General features: G+C 42.2%; 1 protein-coding gene across 2 annotated transcripts in view; it reads left to right on the top strand.

Annotated features, from left to right (window-relative positions):
- Positions 1–23,829, top strand: part of plxna1a (plexin A1a) — a 259,997-nt gene that overhangs the window by 150,842 nt on the left and 85,326 nt on the right. For both annotated transcript variants that reach the window (XM_065961309.1, XM_065961310.1), the window contains exon 9: positions 4,817–4,931. In XM_065961309.1, the coding sequence (XP_065817381.1) occupies positions 4,817–4,931 (115 nt within the window). The remainder of the gene's footprint in view (positions 1–4,816; positions 4,932–23,829) is intronic.

Genomic DNA, 23,829 nt, shown 5'->3' with positions numbered 1-23,829 from the left:
ACACAGATGATGTACAGTATCGGCACAGATGCACGAGCAGAGCGGCCTGCAGGCATGTGTGGCCAGACGAGCCCGTGTGTGTAGCTTCACAAAGCCTTGCTCAAAGGCGGATGCAACCGGCGCTCACACATTCTCATGCAAACACACAACAAACAGGTGCAATCACAGTCGGAAAGGAGCGCAGAGACAGAAGGCACAGACTCGGTGCAGCAAATTAGGCTCCAAGCTATTTACATGCGCTGTTACAATATTGGGAATTTGCATTAAAAAAGAGGTTTGGAATAGTTTAATTGAGCATGCGGGAGGAGGAATAATGCATGTTTAAAGAGAGGAAGAGAAACAAAACGGAGGGGAGAGAGTGCCGGAGGGAAGAGCGGGACGAGGAAGAGAACTGCGAAGCTCCCTGAGAGCTGATAGGAGGCATGAGGAGGGGGGGGGGGGGGGGGGAGAGAGAGAGAGAGAGAGAGAGAGAGAGAGAGAGAGAGAGAGAGAGAGAGAGAGAGAGAGAGAGAGAGAGAGAGAGAGAGAGAGAGAGAGAGAGAGAGAGAGAGAGAGAGAGAGAGAGAGAGAGAGAGAGAGAGCTGAAGCGGAGTGTTCGCGAACCAGACATGAGATTGTGCCCATTGTGTCAGGAATAATGTGTCCCACACAGCTAAAAGGTTAGCGCTGCAGCCTCAGGCCACCATGACCATTACAATATGAAAGGGCTGAAATCTATGCGGTGAAAAGAGGCACTCAAGGGAGCGGGACCCGCCCACGCTCCGGCCCCCCCAGGACGGGGTCTCACTTACAGGCTTTTTGCTCCCGCGTTCAGAGAAAGTCTATGCAATATCAGAAGACTATTTCACCTTTTTTTCGCAATTACATCATCATCATTGCTTGATTATTTTATGGCAATGGTTGCTGCTCCGGTTTCCCAACAAGTGTGACCCGCTTTAATTAAACTGAGGGTTGAGACTTGCAGACTTACCGCTTTTGGACATTGCCGTGACAAGAAGCAATAATATCCTATAATGAGTCTGAGTCCCCTGTTGAGAATCTAAACTCCTCATTTGGTTTCCTGTGCTTTATAACTTAATGATGTATGCATCCTTTTATTGCTGCTCACTTTGGAGCTTTATTGGATGAAACACAAAGAGGCCTATTTATAGCTCGCATAGCACAGCTGGTCCAATCTGTCTTCTAAACACCGTCGACATGAAGGATTCCTCAGAAATATGCTGACAGATGCATATAATCAGCATCACAACATGTTTGCAGTCACACAAGCTGCAGATGAGCCTTTGAAAGCTTTATGCATCAGCCCTTTAACCCTTTCATGCATACTGGTCACTACAGCTGTTTTCTGCTAAATGCACAGGTTTTGATGGAAGGGTTTCACATCAGCCACCCCAGTGGACTTTAGCAGGTCAGGCCATACACTGTGGTCCACTGGCCAGCAGTAGTAAGTGTACCACAGATGTCTTTAAAATCAAGATGGCCGATGAAAACTCACTTTTTTTTCTGTATCAAACAGGAAAACTCCAAAACTCAAAGACAACCATCCTTCAAAACTGAAATTTAAACAATGTGTTTTTCAAAGGAAGACAAATCAGTTATTTTGTTTATGCACTTCAAAATAGATAATTAAAAGTATTTTTTTTGCATTGTAGCGTTGCATGATGTCCTCTCTAGTGGACACTTCTGTAACTTACAAATATAAAAAATAATGTCACTTTGCATGTCCTAAGAAGTGAAATAAAAACATTCAGAATTCATGCATGGAAGATAACATCATAGTAATTGATAGCAGGACTGATAGTGGTTCTTACATTAAATGATGTAATTGAAAGGATGTACAAATACTTCATTTTACTCAAATCTGAGCAGCCTCATGGTTGTGTAAATTGTAGCTGTAGTTTTCATTTTTGATCATTGTAAGCTCTTTGAATCTGCCACAGACAGATACAATGATGTTAAAGAATAAAGAAGTGTTACCTCCAGAGGATGAAAGCTCTAACTTTAAAGGTTTTTATTGAGGCTCAAACAGGAAGGAGTAGACTTACAGCTTGTTTAGGGTCTGCACATGTTGACCCCGAGCCTTTATGAGAAAGACGTACCTCTTTATTTGAGCAGAATTGCAGCTTCATGTTTGACCTTTTTCCGAATAAATCAAGCATATGATACTTCATTTCTCTCATGTGCGTTTGTGCAGCCGTCGCTCGCATATGAACAGCTTTGTTCCATCGATCCGTCCCTCGCTATAGAACATAAGCAGGGAGAAGATGAAAAGGCTTCTTTTTTTTTTTTTGACCTGGCTCTGTTGCTAGGCCTTGTTAAATAGCGGGGGGATTTTATTGACTACATTGCAGCAGTCCAGCCACTTACCCGAGCCAGTTGACAGCTACACTGTAGGACAAGTCTCCACTGCCCAGGTGACTCGGAGGAGCGCTGAGATGTCAACGTAGGTGACAGCTTGTGTGTAGAAAGTGTGTTTTTTTCATTTGTAAGTGTTTGTTCAAGCGGCCGTGCGCGTGCATACACACGCCTGCGGGTGTGTGTGTCCTTGCTACAAGAAATCGATAAACCCTGGGGTTAATAGCGAGGAGGAACTGGCTCACCAGCTCTACTAACAAACATCAGACTGTTAGCATACCCTCAGCCCCCCCATCTCCCCATGGAAATCCACTGGCATTGATTAGAAAGCTCACGCTGCAGTTCACTCTAGTCTCACTGGCTTAACACCGGCTATATGAAGCTTCTACCACTCTGTCACTCCAATACAGAAGATATAGGAGTTAACCTTCTGAAATCTGAATAAACCGAGCACAGAGGGACAAAGACCGAGTGAGGATTAGATTGAAATCCAGTTTAAAGTCAATGTTTCCTGCAGCACAGCGGTGTAGTGAGCTGATTTTTTTTTTGCCCTTCAGTTTGGAGGAATTGATATAAAAAACCCTCATGGTGGCTCATTACTGTAGCCGTTTTCACATCGGCCATCCTGAAAATATCTAGAAAATATTGAGATAATTTCAGGAGGATATTCTCCTGACCTGACTTTTCACATACGCTCCTCACGACGGGTGAAGAGAGACATGAAATGTTTGGAGCAGAGAGTGGGGGATGATGACCTGCAGCAAAGGGCAGAGGGCGGTTTTCGAACCCACGGCCTGCTGCAACGAGGTCTGCTTATCAAACAGTGAACATGGCGTTATAATTTAGTCTTTGACTATACTGTGAAAAACTTTGCAATTCTTTAACTCCGTCCAAGACAAAACACTTCTTCTCCTCTAAGGAAAGGTCGTAAAGCAGCGAAGAAAATCACAGCACACACAGCATTCTTCATATTCAACACAAAACCCTGGCTGAATGAACAAATATTAAACAACATTTTAATAAAACTTAGACCGACCTCAAACCATCTGGACAAACTTTTCTTTCACTTTTATTATTATTCTTTTTTATTATTATTACTAGATTTTAAGTGGCATTGTTTGAATGTGCATTTATTCATAAAGCTTTCTAAACTCTGAAGAATAAGAAAAAAAAAGTGTTATATAAAAACCGGCTTATCTTGGTGTGCCAGCTTAGTTCACTAGAAGCCTCCCAGCATGGAGAATAAGAAGAGGGGAGTGGGCCTTTGAGTCTCTCTCTCTCTCTCTCTCTCTCTCTCTCTCTGTGCCGTTTGCAGAGTCCTCCTTGGCCTCGCTGACAGCTGGAGTCAAGTCTTAATGCACGACGACACGGTCACACTTGTCGTTCCAACGTGATTCCTGCAGATTTGCCCATAAACATTTGATGTTCTGCGTCGGTGTTGACGTGTCCCTAACCCGGCCCATCAGTGTGTGATGCATGTCCCCGTGTTTCTTCTCGTCCTTTACTTTACTTGGCAACAGTTCTGCCTGAAAACATCGTACCCAATCTGAGATGATGTCATAGTGGATTTTCATGCTGCTGTTCTTGTGAGGAAGGATTTTGAACGTAGGAATGAAAGCAGCACGTTTGTGAAGATTTCCTCAGAGATACTTCAAGATTTAGAGGCCATTTTCTTTTTCAATACATGAGTTATTAAAGTTGCTACACGCCATTTATTCTAGACTTAAGTGTTTTATATGAAAGGCCTGTTGGCTTGAGTTAGTACACCGACTGTCAGGTTTATTAAGAAAAACAAAGAGGTGGACTCAATTGCTCAAATGAGGAAACACTTGGAACACAAGTAGGTAGACATATGAACTAAGGCCAAGTCCACACGTAGGCGGGGTGTTTAAAAAAAAAAAAGAATGATGAGCACGCAAAGTCAACAATGATGACCTTGACATGCGAAAATGTTCCCGCCATCCCTCTGCAGTGACCATTTCTTTTTACAGAGTTGTCCATTCAGGCGTCTCTGCTGGTCAACACAGGGAGAGAAACTGTGTAATGATATCAGTACATTGACTCTGCAGATTTAACTCATCCATCCTGCTGTGGTGTTTTGGAATAAAATTTAAGGCATCACAATCAGCTCCAAACTGTTGAACAAAAAGATAAAGGGTATTTGCAAATTAAAAAAAAAAATCTCTGCAAACCACAAAAGGGGATTCAATTAAATTGACATTTCAATTTTTATTTTATTTTGACTTTTTGTGCCTTTATTCAAGAGATAGGACGGTGGATAGAGTCAGAAATCAGAGAGAGTGGGAAAGGAGCCACAGGTTGGATTTGAACCCGGGCCGCCCGCTTGGACGACCACAGCCTCCAAACATGGGGCACGCACATCAACCACTGTGCCACCAGCGCCCCTTAAAATGATATTTTTAAACTAACTCCTTGTTTGTTTTCTCTTCCCTCTCTCCAGGTGCCTTTCCTGTGTAAATGGAAACTTCCCCTGTCACTGGTGCAAATATCGCCACATGTGCACCCAGGATGCCAGTGACTGCTCCTTCCAGGAGGGACGAGTCAACACGTCAGAGGTGAGTTTTTCAGCCAGCGCTCACACACACACACACACACACACATCCATGAGCACGTGTAGTTAAAACATGCTGCCACACAATGACTCAGATGCAAAGCAACACATGAATCCATTTGCTGGTATTAATGGATGTGCAAACACCTCACAGAGTTTTTCTGTATGGCGGCAGAGTAATGTCGCTGATGCAGCTGGGACCTGTAAGCGTTTGAGTGTGTGTACATGCAAGTGTGTCTGAATGAACGGCGCTCTGAGTGGCCCAGCAGCAGCTGTTGTACTCCAAGCAGCGCTGGATTTATTCACTTAGAAACAAGTCGGGGTGAATGAGTATGCAAATGACGACGTGTACCGTCGTCCCAAATGTTATATTTGCATGAAAAGCTTCATCAATCCGTGAGCCTGCACTCTTACACAGTCCCTTCTCTCTCCATCTAAGTTACTAAACCTCATTGTCCTCTGAAAAACACGGAAATTCACTCTTGAAAAAAATAAACGTTTGTGTCTTCAGAAAGCTCCAATTAACACTGGAACCTCCGCTTTTTCATATTCAGCCAGGATGTAGGAATGGCTTTCACTTGTATGCAAACTGACAGGAGACTTTTTGAAGACTGGTTTTCTCCTTATTGAGTCCTTTGGAGTGTGTTTTATCATCTATCCTCTCCTTGTTTTTCCTTTCTGTTACGTGGTGGAGAAATCTTCCTTTGCTGCTCAGAGTAAATTAAGGGAAACAGATGCAAGAAGTGAAGTCCCTTTCTGCTCTCTCTACCCTAACCTTTTGTTGTCTTTACATTTTCACTTTGTCTTTATACTTTCCTGAGCCATTTATGATAAAACTATACAAGAAGGAAAACTCTGTTTACAATTTGGTGTTTTCCAATTTGCCAAGGACACAAAGTGTTTCAATTAGTTTGCAATTTCAGGCTATTATCTCTGTGCATGTGTTGGTGTGTGTGTGAGAGAGAGAGAATGTGTTGGTCGCAAGGTGTGTGTGTGTGAGGGGTTGGTGGGTGGGGTGCATCACTTGACTCCACACACACCCTGTCATCACATGTTACACCCTCCTGTAAACACAACCAGTCTGACATCCATCCCCATCTTGTTTGGAGAGCCCTGTTGAATTCATCCTTTCATTTTTTTTGTTCTTTCCTTCTTCTTCTTTTTTTTTTCCTGCACTCCATCTTTTAGTGCAGCGTTGCCACGGCAACCGAGACACTTTAAATGTCAGGAAGGGTTTGCTGAATTTTGATAGACAGACACACACACACAGACAGACACACACATGAACCATCACTACATTCTGACATGTCTTATTAGTAATAATAACACAACAGACTTTAGGTGTTTGTAACAGTCATTGGATGTGTTAAAATATATATAAGCTATATAAGCTGTTCTAAAATACTATAAACTTGCTTCAGTGGCTGCTAGAAACAGGCTGTCATGGCAGCAAAGTAACTGGTTAAGAGCAAACACGCCTGAACATGATATGTGCATTAAAGTACTTTTACATGTGCACAAGGTTTATTTTTGTCTCTCCTCCTCTACTCTGCTAATGCAGTTAAGAAGGCTGAAGGAGTTGTCGACAGAGCTGTAGATCATGATCAAGCAGTGCTTTTACGCAAAACTCCTGAAGTTTTCGGGTTCAGTTGCTTGTTTGAATGCAAACATCCGGAGTTTCTCCTGCCTACCAGAGTATTTTCTCCACATAAAGTCTGAGTGAGCGTTTGTGAGAAGAGTGCAGGATATAGTCAGGAAAATGTGTGAGGGAGGAGAGAAAAGGGCTTTAGTTTGTCAAAAGAATCCAGTCACAAAATTGCTGGGAAAAAAAAAGGTGGAGTCTGGGCAGCAGTCGACCATTGACCATTGATCCAATATTCTTATTAGTTAATAAGAATTAATAAGATACCCAATGTTTGAATGGTGTCTGAACAAAGCAATACGACAATTCTTCCTGCTTAAAAGGCTTAAAAGAAAAAATGATCATCAAATGGTCTCTATCATTCTGTATTTTAATCACATTTTTTTTGTTTTATTAAGATTTATTTTTGGGCTTTTTGTGCCTTTAATGGATAGATATTACGGTGGATAGAGTCAGAAATCAGGGAGAGAGAGTGGGGAATGACATGCAGGAGATAGGCCACATGTGGGAAGCAAACCCGGGCCACCCGCTTGAGACGACAGCCTCCATACATGGGGCGCGCACTAACCACTGCGCCACCAGCGCCCCTTTAATCACACATTTTAAGAAAATTCGAGAGTCTATTGGCAAAAGAAGCACTTTAAGAAGACAGACTTTAATCGGGCACTGGAGCAGAGATATCGTCAGTACAGCTGGTTTAGCAGCTGTGTGCAGAAGCAATTGGAGCAATTTCAGCAATTAGTGTTAAGACCAAAAAATATATTTGAAAAAGTTTTCAGGAACTGCAGAGTTCCCTTTTATCGCCGACTGCAATAGTTTTGTCGTCACCGTTTATCTCCTCCAGCCTTGATTTTAGTTTCCGTATGCAAGTTCGTCGCTCCTGCTGAAACCAATATTGCCCGTTTCTGCTGCCTGGAAAAAGTCCCCCCCCCCGCTTCTCCTGTGTCATTAGCAGTTGGTTGCCAAAGTGATTGAATTCACACTACACTGGTTATCTTCCCAATAGGGATGTGTCATATTTCTCGAGGCTGACTTCACTTCATATCTGATCAAATTCATGGCATCTGCAAATATGTGCCGAAGGTACATCACACAAAAAATACACTTTACACTCCAGCGTGTGTAAAAAAAGATAAACGCTTCTCTATAAATCGTGCTCCCCTTAAAGTAAATATAATTCTCTGTTGTTGCTTCCTGGATATGTAAATGTATATAAATCAGCTGTGTTGTGACAGCAGATAAACAGAGAGGCCTATTAGGGGCGACCAGGCAGAAAATTGCCGGAGTCGCAGAAACACTCGAGAAGACCATGAACAGAAATGTGTGTAAACACAAACAATGAGAGAAACAAACACCGGGGACAAACAAACACATTCTCTCTGCTTCACTGACATCCAGCGTTGGGCTGATGGAGCCGACTGGGACGATGTCGGGTCTTGAGGTTTTAGTTTCAAATGACTTCACATTTGAAGACTAAAGCCGCGCGTAGCCTCAACCATATCATAGCCCGATTTTACCCAAGTCAGCCCTCTAATTTCAATTTTCCTCATGTCATCAGTCGTGCAGTGTTACACATGATCGGCATGACAGCAGATCACGGCCCAATCAGCTGACCTGTCAGGTGATTTTCTTGCCTTGTTTGAGATTTTGGTTTGCACACACTCACACAATGAGAGCAGAGCCATCAGCCGATTCCCCGACTCCTGGATTTTTTTTCCCCCTGATTTTACCTGCACAAACTGAGAGAAAGCATCTGAAATCACCATGGCAACAGCAGGCATGCAACTTCCATCTGTGGGGGTTTTCTTCTTTACTCGTCGAGTGTAGGCTCTCAGATTATGCCCGACAGTGGAGGCGACTTTACCGCTAGGCCATCAGACTGTTGAAGGGTATAGACCATTTTTCAAGTTTTATTTAGTCAAGCATTTTAGAAAAACGCAACTTCTGAATGTATTTAGGTCTGATGTATTCATTAAGAAGCAGCCTGAGTGAAGTCATCTGAATCTGTCAGAAGGCGGGCTCATTATGAGCCAGAGCTTGTTCTGCATCAGCCGTTCTCAAACTGTTTATTTCACTTCCCAGGCGCTGACCTTTTCAAAAGTGCAAACTGCAACTTACCCATTCGGAATTTTCTGGTTTGCTTCTTTACTCCTTTCCTTCTTTCCTCCACCCACCATCTTCTTCCTTGTTATATTCCAACTCTTCATCTTCTCCTCACATCTATTTCAGCCCTCCCCCTTTCATCCTTTTCCTTCCGTTTTATCCCTCTCTCCCTCCTTAAGAAGCCTGACCTCCTTACATCTAGTAAAACACAGTAGGCCCATGATGCATCGCTGCTGCACAGAGGATTGAAGTGGCGGCTTTGTAGGCTAGCCTCATTGATAATCATTAGCAGGCCGTGTTCGTCTCCAGATGAACAGAAGGTGAATATAGATATGCGGATCAGCGTTAGCCTCCGTGCTGCTAATTAGAGGATGAATCACCATGATGAGTGAGTTGGTTAGACACTCGCGTGTGTCTGTCAGGTCACCTCGCTGCTACAGGCCAACAGCCAAAAGGACTCCCACAGTATCACTGCTCATAGACTGCCACTGCACCTCGCCAACCATCTCCACACGGGGGGATTTCATTTCTGATCTCCAGCCCTCTTTCCTCTTGTTCACCCACTCCCTCATTCCTTCAACAAGTCAATTAGCAGAAGCCAGACACTCTCTCTTTCTGTCCCTCAGCTGAGGGTGTCAGAGTTGCAGCTGGCTTCCTTTGTTGCTGGTTGCTACAGCTCAGGCTGGTGCACAGCTCTGAGTTGCCCAGCTCTGGGGCTCTGGGTCTGGCACAGAGCATGCTTCCCCTCTCCCTCTGGGTCTCTCTGGCTGGGGGAGGCTGCCTGCCACTGATAGACTCAGCTGTGTGCCTCTGTGTGTGTGTGTGTGTGTGTGTGTGTGTGTGTGTGCGCGCTCACATTTGTGTTAATTATTCAAAGTGTATTAAAGCTTAAAGATGCATCTCCAGATGCCTCTCTGATCGTCGGCGTGTTTAATGGAGAGAGACAGATGAGATGAGAAGCGAAAGGTGGAGCATCCACAAAAGCTAATGGGAGGAGGGCGGCGGTGGCCTAGTTGTGAGTGAAGAAGCAAGCGCGCTCAAACATCCAGGGGCTTCATTTATGAAACTATGTGCACACTGAACACTTAAAAGAAATGATGCATTTTTCAAAGAGTAACTCTTGCACAGCTAAGAGTGAACTTCCCATTATGCTCGTTTTTAATTTGGAACAAAAATGAGTCAGCCTGTAATTTTGTGCACAAATCTCACATCTGAGCCCCTCAGTTCCACTGTGAATGAGCCGGTTAATTAAATGCATATGAATTAAATTCACTGACATCACCTCTGGTAACATGTCTGAAAGTTACACTTAGCTTTTTCTTCTAAAGATGAAGGTCAGAGGACATAGTAAGACGCATAAGTTCGTGGTCAGGATGCTCTCAATTGCGATGACAAATTGCACTGTGCAGTCCTCCAGAGTACCTGAAAAGGCTTCCTTAATTTACAACCTTGGCACTATTTTTTTACAGATATGGTTGATGGTAATATGAATGGACCTTTTTTTTTTAAGGAAATATCATTTTTAAGCAGGATGAGCTCTTTCCTTCCTCATCTTTTCAGAGCCACCAGAAACATTTGACCAAACTAGTCATTTTTACTTTGCTTAAAACACCAGCCACTTGGGTGTAGCTTGGATCCAGTAAAACACAAAAAGACGTTCACCAATTGTTTTTTGGCCGATCAGTAATTCCTGTGCTCTTCTGGTAAAATGACTGTTTTTGTCAATGGAGCCTGCTGGCTTTGAAGAGGGAGATACGCTGCTGTTTTTTTTTCCTTCTAGTTTCTATACCTTTTATAAGCAGAGGATTTTCAGGCACAACTAAGAAGGTGCATGAAGAGTGAAAGGTTTGAAGAGGTCAAAAAGCTCCAGCAACAATTAGAAAACACCTGGTTGAAGCAAATTCTGTACTTTTACTTATATGCAAGCCACAGCCGTCACAACGTTTAAACTTTCAGTAGAAATAGGAGCAGTATAGGAAACATTTAATATGAGGAGTGCTGTATGAAATACAAGAGGCAGACACTAAAAGAGGAGAACAAGAAGGACAGATAAAAAGAGAATTAACGATTACACAGAGACATCAGAGTTGGAGGGACAACCGAACCGAAGAGGAAAAGAAAAAAAGGATTGAACTCAGTAGTATAAGAGAAGGACTGAGGCGTGGGAGGAGGATGCAAGAGATGTTTAACCATTCAGAAGATGAAAGGACACTCGAGGGTCATGACACCACCAGTGCCTCGTGTCTCTTTAGCATATATTTAATAATTCCGTATCATTTATTTAATGCTATCTGCACCGCTTTGCATGCTCAGCTGCTGAAAATCATCGAGTTGCATAATATGTTTGCATTTATCGAGGCAGAACTTCCTCAGTTTAGTTGATATAAACAGAAAATATTCAAATCTAAGTGATGATTTAGTCCCATAAGATCCCCTTGTTTTCACACTGCTTCATAGTCTGGCTTTAATATATTTGCAGAAATAAGCTGCTCCTAATAAATACATGTAAATATTAGGTTTCTTGTGATAAACTTGTATCACTTGTTTCCTGCCTGAACCCACCTCTCCTTCCCCACTGAAGGCTTAATAAATGTCTCTCCACTGTTGCACTGAAGGCACATGGGTAATCATACGTGGGAAATTAGTTTTGAAAGAGTTTTGATGGTGCTCACTGTCTCAGTGGATAAATTTAATGGCCATCAAACTTTTGAGTGCTTCACCGAGGAGGAGTGACGAGGGAATTAACTGAGCTATCATGCTCTTCAGCCCATTGTTCTGAGCCAACATAGCTCTGTGCTTCTTTTTTTTTTCTGCAAACTTTACTAGTAGAAGATTGGATATAGTCAATGCCAAAGGCTTGAAATGTGACCCTAACCTTGACCTCTTAATGTCCCTAACCTCTCAAATCAGGGACATTTGTGACTTTTATGTTTGAGGCAATGAATTTCTTTATACAGGTAGAATAAAATAAAAAATGGAGGTAGATTCTCTAAGCCAGAATTTAATCTACTAAATTCTGTGAATCTTTATTCAACAGAAAAAGAGCAAGGTACCATCATGGCGGCTGTGGCTCAGTTGGAAGAGTCGGTCGCCTTCAACTGGAAGGTTTGATCCCCAGCTGCTGCAGCAACATGTCCGATGTGTCCTTGTGCAAGACACTTGGTGGAGTGTGAATGTGTTTGAATTTGATTAGTTACTTCTGATGGTCAATTTACATAGCAGCTTCTACCATCAGGCTGTGAATGTGTAGGTGTGACTTGTGGTGTAAAACATGTTGAGTAGTCAGAAGACCAGAAAAGCGCTCTACAAGCTGAAGGCCATTTACCCTTAGTGCATATGAGATGTTCAGCTTGTAACATATCGTGTCTCAGCTCCCTGTTCTACATGATCTTAGGTTGGCTTCGTTGATAATGATGTTCCTCATGAGATAGGAAAACATGCCAAATGTTGCCTTGAGGACAGAGTTTTCTTAAGTTTCCAGAAGAAGGTAAAATTGGGGAATAGTTCTATGACTTGTGATAGAGCTGTAATGAACCCAGTGCATTGTTTATGTTCATACACTCATGTGCATTTCAGAGTCTCAGTTAATAACTTGAACTTTTATCTTTACCGCATCACTCTTCTCCCACCTCGATACTCCCTGGGCTGCTAGGAGTGGGTGGACTCTCCAAAAGGCTTCTGACACGGTTCAAAGTGTCTTTTATGGAACAGAGTAGCTCCTAGTCAGGTGCCATGGGGGGTGCCTGCCCTCCTTCCACCTGAGACTGTTCGACTGAGGAACTCGGGTCATTTGAGCAAAATAGATGAAAAGTACTTTTCGCTGAAATGAAGCACAGGGAATGAGTCAGATATCTGGAATAAAAGATGAAAAAGGTCTCATGAAAGAGGGAAGCTTTCAAAGTTTGTGGCCCCAGTGAATTTGCATACGAGATACCGAGATAGCGTTTGTTGTGAAGTTGGCTATGTTGCTTAAACTTTTCCGACCTAGAACCTTTGGGACCAAGTCGCTCACTCTGTGGTTCCAGCTAATTGAGGAAATAAACCCAAATGCATGAAGGCGACGATGAGGAGGTCTGTGTATTTATCTTGGGCTTTATATTGACCTTGAAAGGTTGGCTGAGACGCCGTTGGGTCGCACAAATCTCTTATTATTCACTGGGTCAGGGTCTAAACTGGGTTGAGTCTGTTTTTGGTTGGTTCCCACATGGCAGAGAGCACATTTTCCTCTCACAAGAAGAAACCGAATTCATGAAATTTTAATCCTGCAGGCTGACACAAGAGAACACAGGGACGTTTTTAGTGAGGCCATCCTGAATAGCTTCTTGTTATCTGTCATGTATTATCTGCTGTGTCGCCCTCAGAAATACACACCCACAAAACAGAGGGTGTATTTTTAGAGAATCCTATCGATCCACTAGCTGATGCTTATCAGCTACATCCTCCTCCACTTTGACCACCCAGACCTGATAACATCCTGATACACACACTATCACACTTGGTCATCAGAGATAGCACACAGGGCAACGCTATTCTAATGGAGACGTGTGATCGAGAGCTCTTTAGAGAGCTCTTTAGCTCTTTTGAAGGAGAGGGGGGTCTTTTCCCAGCAGGCACAATTTTCTGTTCTGTTGCTTTATCAAGAAGAAGAAACTTGAACTGTAGGACAGCTGACGTTTGGCTTATTTAATATCAAAAGATGCTTTTCCTTTCAAGTGATTTGATTTGTCATCTTGAAGACTTGGACGTTGCCACCTTGATGTATCCCATTGGTTTCTGGACTGTTTTGAAGCCTTGAATAGAGCCTTTTGGCTGCCTCTGTCTTTTTTTTTTATTTGGAGCCTCTAACCTTTCCTCTTGGTTTCAAAATGTATGCAAAAAAATAAGTGCCTTACACCTGCATTCTTTCAAATGGCCAGCAGGGACAAATCCACTGGTAGCATAAAGAAGCCTGATTATGTGACTGACAAGTGGCAACCATGTCGATCTGTCAATCAGGATAGAGATTTAGACATGCATATCCACCCTTTTTTTCCAAATATAAGCAATATGGCTCAAAGGATCATGGTAGTGATGGCCATGTTGTCCAACTAGGGGCTCCAAAATGGTAGTCCACAAGGGCATTTTAGGATTTTATCGATACTGGGATCGATACTGATACTGCTTCATCAACACAGATACTTATCGATACTCTATCACTCCATATTTGGTGCAAAAGAAGACAGGCAGGGTTGGTAGTTTTCGAAAACTAGCATGATTTTGAAATTAGCATTCCCTCAGTGCTCCGTCTGCACTCACCCCCTCCCCTCTGTGCTCCCTCTAAAGCCACGCCCCCTCACTTACATGCACGAGCACCATAGCTCCAGAAGTGGTCCTCAGCTCATCTCTTTCTTGTACTTGAGAAACTACGTCGTCTCATGTCTCATTCAGCGGTAAGTAAACTCACAGTATAAACTCCATCATCGGTGACACGCTTTGAGTGTGGGACGCAAGAGGTAGAGAGCGAGCAGGGAGACAGGGAGGCGTCTGATTGGTTTATCAGATTGGTACCTCATGGCAGACATTGGTCAAAGTTTTTACAGGTTTACAAACTGCTACAGATGATGGATTTTCTTTGTTCCTTTTTCAGAGCACATGAGTTATTAATGTCTGTCAGGACCTAAAGACAATTTCAACCAAAATCTTAAAAATTGTATCTGGAGGAAATTACCAACCCTGAATTTAACATTCCAGTACCAAACAAATATTGTCTCTGGTTATCTACCCCTAGTCCACATACCAGTGGATCAAGCCATAGTCACTATATTCACTTTTTAAGAACTAGTTTGTGGTCATAGTCTGAAAAAGACCAGGAGCTCCTGTATTGCTATTTGATAGGAGGAACAGAAAACTAAAATTAAACAATCCTGCAACACCAAGACAATGTTGCCGGTTTTCAGATGGATCTGAGTTTGTGCCCTTTGTTTGACCTTCTTTACTGAACGTAAATAGATATATACAGCATTTAATGTACAGGCACACCCTTGGGAAACTCTGGAAACAGAGTTTGTGCTTGAAGAAGAGCGGGAAAAAAACTGGATGTCATGATGTAGAGGTTTATAAATTTCCCTGTTATGACCTTCTAGTGTTTTCTGTGGAGTTGGAGAAGACAGGCACCGAGAGATAAAGAAAATAAAAAAAGTTGTTAATGGAGAGTGAGAGAACTTGACTGAGGAGAAAAGATGTCTCTGAGTAGGAGAAAATGTTAGAGATCTATATAGATACTGGCTTATGACCTGTCTGTGGGATGATTGAATGGAGAGATCTATTGGGATTACTAGCAGAGAGTCATTGCACACTGTTGTGGTTCTCTTGTGTTTGTGTGTACGTGTGTGTGTGTGTGTATTAGATTTATTCTCCAGGGTTTAACTATGTTAGTGTCTAAAACTGAGACATTGCTCAACAGATGACTCTTCCTCTTTCTCTCCTGGGAGATGTGGTCATCATATCAGTCCGTTTCTTTCTGTACGTGTGTGTTGTGTGTGTGTGTGTGTGTGTGTGTGTGTGTGTGTGTGTGTGTGTGTGTGTGTGTGTGTGTGTGTGTGTGTGTGTGTGTGTGTGTGTGTGTGTGTGTGTGTGTGTGTGTGTGTGTGTGTGTGTGTGTGTGTGTGTGTGTGTGTGTGTGTGTGTGTGTGTGTGTGTATATATATATAAAAGCGCTGGTCGATGGGGTCTTGCCCCCCCCCCCCCTCCTCCTTTCTGAAACGGTTCATTGGACTGTAACGCTAATCCCTCGGGACGTCTACACTGTGGTGACCCCCCCTGACACTCGCACACATAGACAAACACACACAGCCTCTCCTCATCCATCATACTCGGAGGTTGTCACTGCCTCAGCGAGGTGGTGACAGCCAGCGAGCCAATCAGGGCCTTTGCCTCATTTCTGACATCACGATAAAGTGGTGACTCTGTTTAGATCGGAGGTACTTCTAAGGAAGGAAAATAGATTATATGATTAGCTTAAAAGTGTAAGAGCTTTACATAAATGAGGTAGCAATCCAATTTTCTGAATCCAGTTGAGTTTCCCCCTGCTGGCTATTGGAAAAACTGCAGCTTTGAAGAACCTCCACATTGGCTTGACTTTTGAAACAAAGAGTCAAAGTCCTCCTGTTATACTAAGCCTCTGTGTAAAAGCTTGAGTCATTATATTATAAAACATTATATTAGAAACGGCCAGTTGTGCCTCATTTCCCATCATGCTTTATGCCGTACTTAAATCTGGTTTGTTAGATATGTTGTTTGTATTTTTAACCATGTTGGTGTTGCTGATGTCATCATTCAGAGGAAGTTCTTTAATGCCGTTAGATGTCATTTTCTTTTATTCTATAGTTTTTAGTTTTAGTGAAAATCCTCTCTTCCTGAAAGAATTCCTTCCTGCTGCAGAATTATGGAATATGATTCTTAATGGCCGTCCTGCAGGAACTACTGGATGATTCCTTGGATGACATCTGGAGACAGGAATATCTGGCTGTAGATGTTTTAACTGACTCATATTCTCAAACTAAGTAATTTATGCTGCTGCCTGTCTTGGCCAGGATGTTCTTGTAAAAGAGATTCTTAATCTCAATGAGACTTTTCCTGGTTAAGTAAAGGTTAAATTAAAAAAAACCCAGAAAAAAACAACAATGTGTGGCTTATAAAACGTGTTATCCAAACAGTAACACACCAGAGGAAGTGATGTTGTTGTGTATATCAGCGATGGTTTGGTTTGTTGGTCTGTTTTCTTCCCCCTTCAAACATCATGGTCAAGCAGCTAACAAAGAGTGAAGGATGTGAGCAAAAAAGAGTCAGTGGAGGAGAGGAAATGTAGATATGGAAATGCAGTCCTAGCCAGCAGGGATTCATGGCCTCAGGCATCATACTGCCTGAGTAAACAACAGAGCAGGTAGGAAGCAGAGGGTGGGAGGGAGGAGCAGATAAGACACAGGAAAGATGTATAGAGAGAAGAAGAAGAGTGAAGTGAGTGACTGAATCAAAGTGGCATGGTCTGGATGGATGATAAATATTCTGCATCATGGATGTATATTATTTGGTTGAGTTGAAGGAAATGAACATGACGTCAGGCACATCTGGTCAAATCTGAAACCTTATGCTTTTCATTATGCAGCAGATTGTACAGTAATGAAAAATATTTTCTTTTATTGCCTTTAGACTTTTCTTTTATTGGAGTGGAAATTACAAATCAATTTACTCATTTAAAATACCTCCTTCAGTTTCTTTAAAAGATTTCTCACTGACTCTGCAGATTGTTGATTTTATTACATTTTTTTGGCTAAAGCTGGACACACACACGACGATTTTCTAATCTGAACAGGTTTTAAAGACGCCAGAGACCACTGACATAAAGACAGTTTCAAATGATTTTTAACATTATAATCGTCCGAATGGAGACACTAGACGACTTGGCTAGACCGGGAGAGGATTTCACAGACACGAGATCTCACAGAAACTTGTCTGATCATTCATAACTTCAGAAGAAGAAACAAATATGGAGGGCGATCAGCTGTCCTGCTGTGTTTTGTATTTTTTGCAGTGAAAAACAATATGGATGAATTCCTGACTGAGAAGATGAATCATATGCGTCTTTTTATAATTTGCAGCACGAGCTGAATCCGTTTGGTGACGTCCAAGTCGGCCTGCTCTCATTGGCTGCTATAGGCAGTTTGACCTAAAATCGACATTTACGGCGAGGCTCCGATTCGACTGGGGTCAGTAAAATAATCTTAGTGACACCGCACACTTGAGGATTCCTTGGACAAATAATCGGATATGAGAAGCCACGTCCTCCCCGATAGTTGTGGGGGGCAAATTGGGCCCAAAATCTGGCCTACAATCATCTATGTGGCCGGCTTAAGTCATTACTGTTAAAATGTTTATTGCAAGTCCATCCCCTCTAATACAGTTTTTGACATCCAGGTAATATTTCAAACATTTCTCTGAAGTTTGGCCCGGGGCTTCTGCTCAGTGTTTAGTCCTGCAGATGCTGGAGGCAGCTGATAGAGATTTAACTTTGCAAGTAAGGAAGACTAATTTTTTTTTTTTTTTTTTATCCAAAGGCTTTCCTCCCCACCTTTGATCACAGTGTGTGTATTTGGCCCCAAGGCTGCTGTAAAACACTCTACCGGCCTAAGACTGCACCATCTCAGAGCACAGAGCCAGAGGGCAGGATTTAGCTTCTGATCTCTCTGTGTGTGTGTGTGTGTGTGTGTGTGTGTGTGTGTGTGTGTGTGTGTGTGTGTGTGTGTGTGTGTGTGTGTGTGTGTGTGTGTGTGTGTGTGTGTGTGTGTGTGTGTGTGTGTGTGTGTGTGTGTGTGTGTGTGTGTGTGTGTGTGTGTGTGTGTGTGTGTGTGTGTGTGTGTGTGTGTGTGTGTGTGTGTGTGTGTGTGTGCATTTTTTGTCTTTCAATCTACCTAGTTGTTACATAGATTGCGTTTGTATCTGTGTTTCCCTTGTGGAAAACTGTTTGGTAATAAGCGATGTGAATGACTCCCATGATGCAGCGCTCCGCCCCTGCCTTGGTCTGATGGGATCTTGACCTCCTCCGCTCTCATCCCCCTCTTTAATAAACGAGTCTATGGCTCCCAAGATCTTCTCTGCTCGCCATCCTTCTTGCATCACCTCTCCTCACCCTCTCTTATCCCATGGTTTATCTTGTGCTCAGCCTCTGCATCGCTGAACTACAGTGGAGTTAATTTATAGCTCAACAAGGCGTTTTCTACAGAAGTCCTGAGAGGATATAGAAAGATAAAAAGACATCTGTGGATGCTTTTGTATTTTCTAAACTGTTTTCTCCCCTCTCACTTTAATGCGTATCACATCAACAAATGAAAAAAAATAAAACACACATCCCTAAGCGGGTACTGCATCCAAAAACAAGTAGGGATAAAGAAGCAAAAAAGATTCCCCACACCAAGGAGCGACCGTTTCAGGATTTATGGACACATTTGGATCCAACACGCTTTTCCTCAGACTGGAAAGTGTTGTGAGTCACCATCATTTTAAAGGTTCATTTTGGGGTTTTTTATGCCTTTACTTTAGAGATATGACAGTGGATAGAGCCAGAAATTGGGTAGAGATACATGCGGGTAAAAGAAGCCACAGTTTGGATTCAAACCTGAGCCGCCTGCTTGGAGGACTGTAGCCGCCGAACATGGGGCTACACACTAACCACTAGGCCCTTCAGGCTACCCTCGCCCGTGAGTCGCCATCTTTAGAATACATAGACATGCATGTGAGCCCACATGGCTGCAATTCATTATTTTCCAAGCAGGTACCAAAAAACATAAAAATATATTTTTTTTTTAGGTAGCATACTAATTTAAAAATAATTTAATCATAGAAAAATCCTCCATAGTAGAACACCGACATCCATAACATGCGTAGTTAAAGCATGTGTGTTCAATGCCTACACACAGAGAACATTAAATATCAAGATACCAACATGTACATACCTGACACAGCAAAAACATACCAGGATATATGGGAATACTATGTATTAAAAAATGTTTAACAGTTTATTTTTGAGATATTTATACCTTTATTTTAGAGAAAGGACAGTGGATAGTCAGAAATCTGGGAGAGAGAGAGTGGGGAAGGACATGCAAAAAAAGGATCTACAGGTCGGATTCGAACCCAGGCTGCCTGCTAGGGGGACTACAGCCTCCGTACATGGGGTGTGAGCACTAACCACTAGACTACCGACGCCCCATGTACAACACATTTTGTACAAAGTGTTCCTAATTAGTTCCAATCCTAATTCCAAAACTGTGATTTAATTTTCAGGAGATTTTCCTGGTAATGGTTTTGAATTTTGCGTCGCTAATTCTTCCTAATATCATCAGGAAAATTCTTAATGATGATTGACCCTAAAATTTAATATCATGTATAAATATTTCGTATTTCAAGCCAATTTTTTTGCAGCTGTCAAGCTTTTAAAAACATATTTTGTAGTTCTTAAGGTATTTAAGTAATTTACATCACAGTTGAAGATTGTATTTCCTGATTTTTAAAAAAAAAATATTTTCCTCTCAGGGCTTCCGTACATTTCTGCCGCAGTTGCAGGCTTGTAATTTTTACCAGGAATTTTATGCTGACAACAACTGAGAACCACCAAGTGTGACTCAGAGAAAAGTTATGTCTGGGAAGAAAAGGAGGCAGCTCTGTTCCTGGACAAGATAAAAAAATTTAAAAAAACAAGACAAAAAGAAGAGAAAGAAGAAGAAAAAAACAGATAAAGTGAGAGAAAGAAAGGAGTGAGAGCGGAGATTAGAGGAATCCCCCAGGTAGAGGGGATTGTTGGGTCTCATTGTGTAGAACGGCTTCGCTATCTGATGCAGACTTAGCTCTGACACCTGTCACCACTCCTAATGAAACATCTCCCACAATCCTCTGCTCCTGGATCTTTTGTCCCACCCCCTCCCTCCTTTATGTCTCTGCGTATGTTGTTACCCTTTCTCTGCTTCCTTTATATGCTTGTAGAGTCTTTGAGCTGTAGATGTAGGTTTCTCTGCGTGGGTGTGGGATGCCTTTATGTGTGTGTTCATGCATATGCGTGTTGTGCATATAATCATGCTCCTCAGAGGAATGTGCTTTTTATCCCGACTCTGATACATCAGTAATAAGAGAGGATGTGAGCGTGTGTTGTTGAGGCAATAGGCAGATGAGTGTGCAGCAGAGAGGCACAGATGTGAAGTGGTCTAAGTGCGTGTATGATTGTGTGTGTGTGTGTGTGTGCGTGCGTGCGTGTGTGTGTGTGTGTGTGTGTGTAGCAGCCAGGCAGGATTTCTATGCCACTCTTTTGAGCGGCTGCTTGAGCTCAGTCCTTCCAACATTAACAATGACTGTTGCTTCAGAGTGGATACTCTCCTGAAAATATCTAGCCACACACACACTTTAAAACACACACTCCTTTTCCCTTTTTTCCTTTCTGGGCATCTTTAGTCCTGTTTTCCATTTTATTAGAGGCTAGAAGCAGTTCATTAGCGGTCTGTCGCCATCTGTGAAGACTCTAAACTTTGACTGTCAGCCTTACTAATTGACAATCTGCTTCACTGGGCTCACTGGCATTGATTTGATCCCTTCTTCGTCTGTCTTTTCCTCATTCCTCTCATCCACCTCCGATTCCTTCTCTTTTCGCTGCAGCTTGGCATTCAATACTATCCTGTTAAAATCTCTGTGAATGTGAGCTGCCAACTGGGAGAAACCTGTTCATCTGAGCCTCACACTGTTAATTACATGTAGGAGCTTTCACATGATATCCCACTGTGGTTGTGAAAATGGGCTGACTCATTGGCAAACATAGCAGTAAAGTTATTCTTAGATTATTTTTCAGTTACTAATAACCCAAAAGAAAAAATCCACTTCCAAAAAAGCAATCAGTATTTATTTCTACTTAGTGTAGATGGCCTGCACCTGGTGCCTTAAAACTACATGAATGTTACTGATAAAGTTAACCCTTCATGCCAGTTAAGACCATTGACCATATAAAACATAGATGTTTTCTCAGTGACATCACTCATTGGCTTTGAAAGCTGAGTTTTAAAGCCCAATGGTGGCAGTCGCCATATTGGGAATGCTGTCAATGGACTAACAGCCATAAGTTTGGAGATGAGGCGGGCCTTTATCCTCCTGGCAGAAAGCTACAACATGCACACCTGTCAGCCATGTCCATAATTATGCATCTTTCTTATTTCCTTCATATAATCAAATTGTTGAGTTAATAATTCAGCCCCGTACAGTGTGTACCAAAAAATCCACGAGCTAATCAAACCTCTTTAAAATCACGCTGTAAGAAAACAGAAAAGTCAGCACACTCAACGTCCTCTAATGTTATGAAAAGATGTGTTTCAGCACAAAGTTGTGTTATCTGCCCTGTTTAAAGGTAAGAAAACACTCAGAAAACAATCAAAATTGAGAATAATTTGTCCAAGATTGTCAGCGGGTAAACAATGTTATTTGAAGCTAACGTTAGGAGTGCTAGCACCGCCAACCATCGGTCGTCCCTGCTGAGTAACATCCACATGCCTGTGCTTTATGTGGTGATGCATTGCTCCGGGCGATGCACAAGTTTAACCTGACACAGCCTACGTACAACTTCATCTCAGTTTTTAGATCAAAGGTCTTCAAAACCACACTGCTCCTACGAGATGCTATCATTTCACTGTGCTTGTTTACATCCCGGTTGTAGAGCGGGGAGAGATAGCGCTACAACCAGTGTACGGCTACAACCCAGGCTGGTAAAGTGTGGCTTTGATACAGTTTCACCATGTGACCAGTATCAAAGGAAAAAATATAAATAATTTGTTTAGCTGACTTGTAACTCTGCTGCTAACTAGAATGATGATGTTTAGTCAACTGAACGCACAAATTCGTATTAAATATTTAGAACTATTTATGAAAAGCAATTTTGAAAAGCTTCTATTATCTCTAAATAACCACATCTTTTTACTTTTCCAACCTTCACCCTCCATCTGCCCTCGATGCTATCGGGAAGAGAGAGTGTGCTTTAATGGGTTTGAAGGGAGCGGAGGTGTCTCTCGGTGCCATTATGTCCAAACCTCTCTCTCCCCTCTGTATCCTCTCTGCCGTTCCCGGGCCAATCTGTAAGTCATTACCGCTGCTCCATTAGACGGTACCTCTGCAAGGCGGAGCTCACATTGAGGTTGTGAAGCAGCTGCCTTGGTCAAACTTTAGGTACATTCCTGTTTATATAGGGATGCAGTTACCACTGATTCTTAAATGCAGATAAACCTGTGTACCACTCTAATAGGATGATTATGGTTTACTTAACGGGGCTCTAAATGGAATGTGACTTAATTCATATATTCTAGCTTGGTATTTGAATGGCCTTTGTGCGACTCAGGGAGAATACTGAACACACATTAGTGGATAAAAGTTGTTCTGTGGTAATTAAGACCTTTCTTGATATTGCAAAAGCCTTGTGTGTCCAATTACACCACAGATAGTATTTTCCTAAGTCACAAGCCTTTTTACAAGACTTAATTGAAACAAGAATTTTCTGCAAACAGTAATTCCACATTTTTGAAAAAAAGATTAGAAAGGCAAACTAATCCTTTAATTTTTCAGTGAAAGACGACCTTCTTTCTTGACTCTTTCCGTCACTATCAATGAACGTGAACATCCGTTATTTTAAAACTTTGGTTCATAAGGAATAAAGATATTTAAACCGAACATTATTTTGAATTTCTTTGGAACAGTGAAAATACTTTAAATGTATTTGATGTAAAACCAACACACTGATTGAGCATCTAAGCTATTCTATACTAAAGAGTTGTACATAATAGAAGTAACAACATGTTATACTTGGGGGGGGTCGCTGGTAGGGCATTGGTTGGTGCGCTCGCCCCATGTACAAAGGCTGTGGTCCTCTAGGCCCGGGTTCGAGCGGATCCAACTTTAACAACAATGCAAACAGCTTGAGTGCAAACAATTCTGAATGTGTTAGAACATTCAGAAAAACACAAGATAGTTTGTTACTAATTTCCCATTCCCCTATTTTCACTACAATCTCTCAGGTTTAGTAAAACTAATGTAAACTTTGCAGCGTCAGTCCTCTGAGTTGAGAGTCAACCGGCTGATTACTATTAGCTTTAGCCTAGCTTATATCTGGAAGCTAGCAACATGTGGTGCATGAAAACAGGTGTATTTGTTGAGTGCAGCAAACCAAACAGAAACCTTCTGCTATGTTTGAGACTGTGTATCTGTAACTTACTCTGTGCTGTAACCCATGATCATCGGCTTCACTGTGTCTATGGTTCATCCTCATACTTTGGCTCACACACAGGAGAGACTAGCTGTCTGTAACAAACCGACTACACTACATCACATGCATACTTTACCCACAGGGCCAATTTTCTTTTCAGGATAGGCTCAGTTGGTAACAGATGTAATGAACAAAGAGGCAAGGTGAGGGCGTTTGAAGGCTTTTCTCCTGCAACGTTCCGACTAATCAAACCTAGTAGGCTGATTATTCTCAAATGAAAACATTTGAGTCGACCATATAAGAGCAGCCCTACTGTAGTATCAATGGCACACATAAACTGGTTGGATATAATGAAGCATTTATTGCAGCTGACAGCTGGGTGTCGTCTCATGACTTGTT

Source organism: Labrus bergylta, chromosome 12 (genome assembly GCF_963930695.1).
Source record: "Labrus bergylta chromosome 12, fLabBer1.1, whole genome shotgun sequence".
Classification (NCBI taxonomy): Eukaryota; Metazoa; Chordata; class Actinopteri; order Labriformes; family Labridae; genus Labrus; species Labrus bergylta.
This window is presented reverse-complemented; position numbering and strand designations above follow the sequence as displayed.